General features: G+C 40.1%; 1 protein-coding gene across 1 annotated transcript; it reads left to right on the top strand.

Moving 5' to 3' along the window:
* The first annotated feature begins 1,333 nt into the window (after positions 1-1,333).
* LOC125858973 (uncharacterized) lies at positions 1,334-1,933 on the top strand. Its single transcript, XM_049538728.1, has one exon. It carries the CDS (start codon positions 1,334-1,336, stop codon positions 1,931-1,933), a length of 600 nt encoding a protein of 199 aa, XP_049394685.1.
* The last annotated feature ends 7,302 nt before the right edge of the window (positions 1,934-9,235 follow it).

Below are 9,235 nucleotides of genomic sequence, written 5' to 3'. Positions count from 1 at the left end.
GTATGCTTGACTAGTGGCGGATGACCTATGTCCTGGCTAAGGATAAGTGAGGTTACTTAAGGAAGTATTCCTCTTTTATTATGATGCTTATTATGTCTTGATTATTCTTATGCCTTATGTCTTATGTTGACTAATGCTTATGATTATGTTGTTTATGCTAGCCATCACATTTAGTACTTGTTTGTACTAACACATACCCCTGCCTAGATTCTTATCAAATGTAGGGTCTGGCGACATTGATTGTCACACTCGTGGCTAGGTTCGTTATTGATCATGGAAGTGAAGTTTTGGTGAGTCCTAATTGTGTTCGAGGATATGATCATCACTTTCTGTTATGATTTTCCTTTCTGTATTGGACTATTGTATGGGCTATGACCCAAGACTTTATTCATGTTGTTTAGATGGTTTGAGACAATGTTGTTAGACTTTCGCTTGTGTTTATAAAAGACTTTGATTGTATTGAAAAGTTATAAATTTCTGCTCATTTATATTACTTTATGTTATGCTATGCTAAGTGGCTTGTATGAGGTCTCTCAGGGTCTTGTATGCCTTGTTACATGTAGGGGATACACTTGGGTCATTACAAACTTAGTATTCTGAGAACAAGGTTTAGAATGGTTCTAGGATGTCTCAAACCACGTCTAGTAGAGGCTTGTTCATAAGTGTGAAGCAAACCACATTTATGAATGAGAGGCTATTAGATGTTTAGGAAACTTCACTTCTCCACTTCTCTAAGTCATGCCATGGAGTTTAAATTTATAAGTCTTTCTCCTAATCCCTGCCCGATGGTTTTCAGAATATGACTACTAGAAGGGCTAATGCTAGAAGATTGGAAGAAGGCAATGTTAAGCAAGAGGTTCCTCCCAAAGCTTCTCATCAAGCTCTGATTAACCCATTGAATGAGAATGTGACTAATGCAGAGTTTAGGTTGACATTCTAAGTATTGTCTCAAGTCATGACGGAATAAGCCAATAGAGAGATGGTAGTCCCCGTGAATCTAAATTTGGGTACGACGGCAGCAAGAGTGAGGGATTTCATAAGAATGAACCCTCCTGAATTTTATGGCTCTAAAGTTGAGGAAGACCCTCAAAATTTTATCGACGGGGTCTATAAAGTACTTGCTATTATGGGTTTGACCCCGGTAGAGAAGGCGGACCTAGCCTCTTACCAATTCAAAGGGGTTTCTCATATTTGGTTTAATTAGTTGAAAGAGGCAAGGCTAGTGGAAGTAGGTCCCATAGAATGGGAAAGGTGTGCATTTCTTGATAGATTCTTCCCTCTAGAGATGAGAGAGGCCAAGGTATTTGAGTTCATAAACCTTACGCAAGGAAATATGAGTGTAAGGGAATACGCTATGATATCCACTCAACTATCCAAGTATGCTCCTTTCATTGTGGAGGATCGTAGGGATAATATGAGTAAGTTTATGCCGGGAGTGTCCGACATGGTAGTCAAACAGTGCCGCACCGCTATGCTTGTCGTTGACATGGACATTTCCTGCCTTATGGTGCATGCCCAACAAATCGAGGAAGAAAACATCAAGGAAAGATCTAGAGAGGCAAATAGAGAAAGAGTGGATGATAGTAACTATTCACATTCTAGGTCTGATGGACGGGGCCGTTCGAGGTTTCTACAAAAGTTCTTCGGGCAAGGTTCTTCAAGTGCTCCTCCAAGGCGTAATACTGAAAGGGTATCTATCCCAAAACCTCAAGGAGATGGTAATAGGTCTTCTATGCCTACTTGTGCTATATGTGGGAGAAATTATGAAGGGAAGTGTTTAGCGGGTTTTAATACTTTCTTTGGTTTTGGGAAGATGGATCACAAAATAAGAAATTGTCCTTTGGTTTCAAAAAATGAGGGAGATGTTCATCATAGGGCTCAACCCTACCCTTCATCCGGTCTGAGTGGTTCGGGTTGGAATGCTCCTAAGTAAAACTATTTCTACGCTCTCCAAACTAGAGGTGATCAAGAGAGTTCCCTGAATGTTATGACTGGTATGTTAAAAGTTCTCCATATAGATGTGTATGCTTTCCTTGATACGGGTGTGACTTTGTCATAGCTGACTCCTTATGTATCTATGAGATTTGATATGCTACCCGATCTGTTGTTAGAACATTTTTTTGTCTGTACCCCTGTGGATGATTCTATGGTGGCTAAGATAGTCTATAAGAGATGTCATGTTTCCTTATCCCATAGAGTCACTCTAATAGATTTGGTGGAACTTGACATGATTGACTTTGATGTTATTTTGAGCATGGATTGGTTGCATTCGTGTTATGCCTCTATCGATTGTAGAACTCGGGTAGTCAAATTCCAATCCCGAAATGAGCCTATCCTAGAGTGGAAGGGGGGGAAATCTATGCCTAGATGTCAATTTGTTTCTTACCTAAAACCTAGGAAAATGATTTCGAAGGGTTGTGTCTACCATATAGTGAGGGTGAGGGATATGGAGTCCGAAACTCCTACTGTTGAGTCGGTCCCGGTGGTAAAAGAGTTTCCAGAAGCATTCCCCAATGATTTGCCCAACATTCCTCCTGAAAGGGAAATAGACTTTGAGATTGACCTACTCCCCGATACCTAACCTATCTGTATTCCTCCTTATAGAATGGTTCCGGTAGAGCTTAAGGACGTGAAGGATCAATTAAAGGACTTATTGGATAAGTGTTTCATCCGACTGAGTATCTCTCCATGGGGTGCCCTCTGTTCTTTGTTAAGAAGAAATATGGTTCACTCCGTATGTGTATTGATTACCGGCAATTGAACAAAGTAACAATCAAGAACAAGTATCCTCTTCACATAATAGATGACTTATTTGATCAACTTCAAGGGGTAAGTTATTTTTCTAAAATTGATCTCTGATCGGGTTAACACCAATTAAGGGTGAAAGAGGAAGATATTTCAAAAATGGCTTTTAGAACCCAATATGGTCATTATGGGTTTTTGGTAATGTCCTTCGGGTTGACCAATGCTCCGGTGGCATTTATGGATTTGATGAATATGGTGCTTAGACAATACCTTGATATGCTTGTAATTTTTTTCATAGATGATATTTTGATCTATTTGAGAAGTAAGAACGAGCACATTGATCATTTGAGGATTATATTGCAAATCCTTAAGAACCAACAACTTTATGCAAAGTTTAGCAAGTGTGGATTTTGGTTAAGGTTTGTAGCCTTCTTAGGCCATATTGTTTCAAGCAAGGGTATTCAGGTGGATCTGAAAAAAATGGATGAGGTCAAGAGTCGGCCTAGACCTCTATCACCGACAGACATTAGAATTTTCTTGGGTTCGGCCGGTTATAATAGAAGGTTTGTTAAGGGGTTTTCCTCCATTGCTTCTCCTTTGACGGCTTTGATTCAAAAGAGGGACAAGTTTATATGGTGAAATGCTTGTGAGAAAAGTTTCCAAGAGTTGAAAGATAGAATTATTGCCGCTCTGGTGTTGACTTTACCGAAAGGTACAGATGGTTTTGTGGTATGTTGTGACGCCTCTAGAGTTGGATTGGGATGTGTGCGTATATATAACGGTAAAATGATTGCCTATACTTCAAGGTAACTAAAAGTTCATGAGAAGAACTATCATACCCATGATATTGAAGTAGCGGTGGTGGTATTTGCCTTAAAGATTCGGAGGCATTGTTTGTATGGGGTACAGGTTGATGTTTTCACCGAAAATAAAAGTTTACAATATGTGTTTTTAGCCAAAAGGACTTGAATCTTCGCCAAAGAAGGTTGTTTGAATTGTTGAAGGACTATGATATGAGTGTCATATATCACCCCGAAAAGGTGAATGTAGTAGCGGATGCTCTTAGTTAACTATCGTTGGGTAGTGTTGCACATGTAAATGAAGAGAGAAAAGAGTTTGTTCGAGATGTTCATAGGTTGGCCCAATTGGGAGTTCAACTAGTGGATTCTACCAAGGGTGGCATTATGGGTATAATGGTTCCGAATCATCTTTCATGGCCGATGTCAAAGCAAAGCAATGTCTTGATACGACCTTAGTTGAATTGAAAGAGGTGGTTCTAAAGAAGTTCATAGAGGCTTTCTCCCAAGGGGGAGATGTTGTCCTAAGGTACCAATGTCGTTTGTGTGTTCTGAATATCGATGACTTGAGGGAACAAATCTTGTCAGAAGCCCATAGTTCTTAGTATTCTATTCACATGGGAGCCACCATGTGTACCGTGATTTGCGGGAGATCTATTGGTGGAATGGAATGAAAAAGGATATTGCGAGATTTGTGGCTAAGTGTCCTAATTGCCAAAGAGTGAAGGTTGAGCATTATAGACCGGGAGGTTTATCCCAAGATATTAACATTCGTAGAGTTTCCATGAACTCAACATAAATATGATTCGAATTGGGTTATAGTAGACCAAATGACGAAGTCGGCCCATTTCATTTTCGTCAAGGCTTCCAATATGGAGGTAGATTATCCTAAGGTATACTTGAGAGAGATGGTAAGGTTGCATGGAGTTTCCTTGTCCATTATGTACGATAGAGGTACGCAGTTTACTTCACAGCTTTGGAAATCTTTCCAAAAGGATCTTGGCTCTAAAGTTAAGCTTAGCACAACTTTTCACCCCCAAACCGATGGGAAAGCAGAAAGAAAAATCCAAACATTGGAAGACATGTTGAGGGCTTGTGTCATAGATTTCACGAGAAATTGGGATGACCATTTTCCCCTGATATAATTTGCCTGTAATAATAGCTACCATTCGAATATTGGTATGGCTTCATTTGAGGCTCTTTATGGTAGGAGGTGTAGATCTCTTATGTGATTGTTTGAGGAGGGTGAGGTTGCTTTGATAGGACCCGAGTTAGTTCATGAGGCTATTGAGATGGTTCGACTCATTAGAGAGAGGTTGAGAATGGCCCAAAGTTGACAAAAGTCTTATGCGGATGTTAGAAGGAGAAACCTTGAATTTGATGTGCATGATTGGGTTTACTTGAAAATCTCACCCATGAAGGGTGTAATGAGGTTTGGTAAAGAAGGGAAACTTAGTCCCCGTTTTGTAGAAACATATCAAATTTTGAGACGTGTTGGTAAAGTTGCATATGAGCTTGATTTGCCAAATAAGTTGGCATCGGTGCATCCAGTTGTCCATGTCCTTATGTTGAAAAAGGGTTAGAAGTGAAAGAGAACCTTTCTTATGAAGAATTTTCGGTTGGGATCTTGGACCGACAAGTTAAAAGATTGAGGAAGAAAGAGGTTGCTTCCGTTAAAGTGTTATGGAGAAACCATCTAGTTGAGGGTGCTACAAGGAAGGACGAGGCCGATATGATGTCCCGATATCCTCATCTCTTTCCTCCTATTCTAGCTTGAGGTAATGAGTTCCTCTTGGTTTGCCTTTTTTGAAGTCATGTGTGTTTTATGTGTTTCCATGATTTCCTACAATTTGCATGTTCATGAAAAAGAAAGAAATGACATAATGTAAACTATTTTGCTCGTATTGTTCAGTATTGAAGATGAGTTTCTTATAGACTCCATGAGATGAGTTGTAGAGCATGCCTTGACTTGGAGTGGGGATCCCCTCCTTGAATTTGTGCTTTTTGAGATTTCATTGCATGTGAGCTCCATGAGATTGTGTAGAGCATTGCTTTTGAGTTGGAGATAATAGTTCCTCATTAAACATGAGAGAAGTTAGAGATTTCATGCATATTGGGTTGTTAGATGTAGTTCTTACTCACTTATGGTGCATTAAGTATGTTTGGCTTGGAAATGGTGTTTCCTCCTTAGTTGTGTGCATTTTGATGTGTTGCATGCATGATGGGATGCTAGTCTAGAGTTTTCATCTAGAAACATGCTTAGAATCTCATTCGAGGACCAATGATCCGAAGGAGGTGTTAATGTAACACCTCAGATTCGAAAGAGGGAACATAGCAGCTTGTCAACAAGTTACAGGTGTCATCCACAGTGGCAAACCATGGGTCGTGGGTCGAGCCACGAGCCGTAGGTGGGGCCGTGGAGAGAATCACCATGTTTGTGTGTAGTCATGGACAACGGAGGGACCTACAGACCGTAGGTGGCTCCACGCACCGTGGTCCAATGGCCGTCGATTGGCTAGAATTCTCTAACAAGAAACCACGACTGACCAAGACGGACCGTAGTCAGTCGACGGTCCGTCCGTCGGGGTCCCATGGTTTGTGACTGGCCGTTATTTTAGGGGCATTTTACCTAAACTTAGACCACCTATATAAGAATTTTAGACCCCTTAATTAAGTCATTCTCACAAATTCGATAAGAAAAGCAAAAAATTCTCTCTCTAGAAGTTGGAAGAAGAAGGAAGGAATTGGAACTAGGTCAAGATCAAGTCTCCCAATCTTCATGATTTTGTGGGCTTTGTGACTAAGGTATGATGGCTTTTCATCTATGGGATCCTTCCTCCCATGGAGTCCCCTAGAATTCCACAATTTGAAGAAGAATTTCCCATATTTTAGTTAGGGTTTCTTCAAATGTTGTGGGTTATATTGAATGTTGATCCAATTGAGTGGATTATGATTGTTTATGATTGGATTGATAAAACTGCATTTATTTAGGATGAAATTACATGTACCCATGCTTATCTTATGATTTTAGGGTTGAATTTATATAGTTGGGGTTTGATGCCATGTGAGGGAAACTCTATGGGTTAGATATCTCCTTATAGGATCAATGAATTATGATTAGAATTGCTTGAGATTAAAGCATATATGATGACTATAATGTTAATTGCTTGAGAGTAAAGAACAAATGATGATCCTGAGATATAGTATGGAAGGGATACTTCCTATAATAAATGGATAAGCATGATTGAATGAATGTGACAGGTTTACTCACATGAACGATTCTAGGTTGAAAGGATTGCCCACCTTAAATGAATCTAGACTAAAATTCTTAAGGAATGATGAGGGTAGAGGTGATTACCCTTGACCTCCATATGCAAGGAGATGAGGTGATTCCCATACTCCTTAGAATTGAACAGGAGGTGAGTCCCCCCATTCTTACTATGATGAATAGGCATGGAGCAGAGAACCCACGCTACTTATGACGTGATGTGGAGGCGAGTACCCACGTCATATGATGTGATTGTGGAGGTGAGTACCCGCAATCTTAAAGTATGTATGGCAAGAGGCGAATACCCATTAGCCTTTATAAGCTAGCCATAGAGGTGAATCCCCATGTGTTTAAAAGTAAGTATGACTAATGCGATTATGTTATTAAGTTGACTTGTTTGGAGTGTTTCTAGATATGCCTTCCATGATATAAGCTTGACTACAGGCGGATGACCTATGTCTTGGCTAAGGATAAGTGAGATTTCATAAGGAAGTATTCCTCTTTCATTATGATGCTTATTATGTCTTGACTATACTTATGCCTTATGTCTTATGTTGACTAATGCTTATGATTATGTTGTTTATGATAGCCATCATATTTAGTACCCCCTCAGTTTAAAAAAGAATCCTTTTCTTTTTAGTCTATTTCAAAAAGAATGACCTGTTTCTTTTTTTGGTAATATTTTAACTTCAGCTTTCCATGTGGCATGTTTAAGACCACAAGATTAAAGGGCAATTTTGTACATTTGACATAACAGTAATTTAGGACCACAAGACTCAAAAGTCTTCTTTATTGTCTTTAAGGTCTACCTATGCATTATACCCAGCTAATAAAACAAGACAAGATCGATACACTAGATCCACTAATAATGATTCACCCACTAGTGTTAAGAAAATGAATAGGCACATGCATGCTATTAGACATTATATCAAATCTGGCATTATAAAAGATAGATACATACAATAAATTATACCCAGAATCAAATAATACAAATGAAGGTCAATGGAAAACTAGGACGATATCTATAATTACAACATTAGAAGACTCGACCTAGGCCTCCTTGGAATAGCATAACACTAGCCCTCTCGGCCACTTATAGTCTGAGTAGAACCCCAACCTTTACTTTGTAAAGCTAGAGCATCCTTACCAGAAGCCCTGTCACCTTTACTGGACTGGCCTCTGCCTCGACCCCTAGCCAAAGGCACTAAATTTCTCGCTAGAGCACATTAATAAGAATGTTGGGGTCCTGAGTGAGTCTTCACAGGGCGCTGCAGAACCATATGTCCTTGATTTGCATTTCTAAAATAAGACCTCAGCCTAGATAACTGTTGTGACAGACTAGATGAGTTATTATGGCAACCTTGTCCAAAACTATAGGACCCTCGATATGTCTGCCGCCTCTCAGCTACTGACATCTAGGCATGAATAGGCCCACGAAGCTGAAAGGACCTACCACCTCTATCAGAACCTCTACCACCAGATAAGGTGCCAGAAAATGCCTTCTTGGGGTCCCCAAACTCCTCTCTATTCATCAACTCCACCTCCTTGGCGGTACTCACAATGGACTAGAAGGAACCCCCCTCTCTTGCTACTCTGAACATATAAGACTTGATGGAGAAGGTCAAACCTATCAGAAACCTATAGACTTTCTCTGCCTCATCCAGTATAATAGTCATGGCGTGCCTGATATCTCACAGAATCGAGCCTCATACTCAGTCATGGATAAACTACCCTGAGTCAAGCTCTCAAACATTGATTGAATCTCCTCTCTCATGTTCCAAGGGATGAAGTTGTCCTAGAGATCACTAGAGAAAGAATCACACTCTGCCAGAAGAGATCGAACTAGTATAAACCTCACATAAGTCCTTAACAACTATTTAGCGGGTCCACAAAGCTGAAGTTCAACAAAATGAACAACACAAGCATCCATCATACCCATTTCCTCAAGCATCTCATAGCATAACGTCAAGAACTCATGAGCATCCTCTCTCTTACCTCCCTGAAACTGAGGTACTTTAATCTTCTGAAACATCTCATAACATTGATGATTAGCTATTGTCAGAATAACCTTAGAAGCAATCTATACATCAACAGCCCATGCAAGAACCACTGGTTGTTGACCCACCTAATCATGAATATCCAGAACCCTTTGTTGACATGGGGTTTGTGCCCCTACCCTCATCACACAACCCTATGGCATATCTATCACACCAACTTGAGAGACATTTTCCACCACACCTAAAATCCTCAACAAAGTCTCTTGAAAAAAATGAGCTCCAAACTCAAGAGGAACTTGGTCCTCAGCAACCTCAAATTGTAGCTCATGAAAAACATCTCTACTTCTAGCTGATGTCGCTCCACAAGTACGACCTCTAGCTCGATCCCTGCCTCTATTCCTAACTAGGGCCTTAGCAACTGCCTCGGA

The sequence above is a fragment of the Solanum stenotomum genome, chromosome 3 (genome assembly GCF_019186545.1).
Source record: "Solanum stenotomum isolate F172 chromosome 3, ASM1918654v1, whole genome shotgun sequence".
In the NCBI taxonomy this organism is placed as follows: Eukaryota; Viridiplantae; Streptophyta; class Magnoliopsida; order Solanales; family Solanaceae; genus Solanum; species Solanum stenotomum.
The sequence above is the reverse complement of the archived record's forward strand: the minus strand, read 5'-3'. Positions and strand labels throughout refer to the sequence as shown.

Bases quoted from the DNA above. Each gene is read 5' to 3' on its own strand.
- LOC125858973 (XM_049538728.1), top strand. From the start codon at position 1,334: ATGAGTGTAAGGGAATACGCTATGATATCCACTCAACTATCCAAGTAT.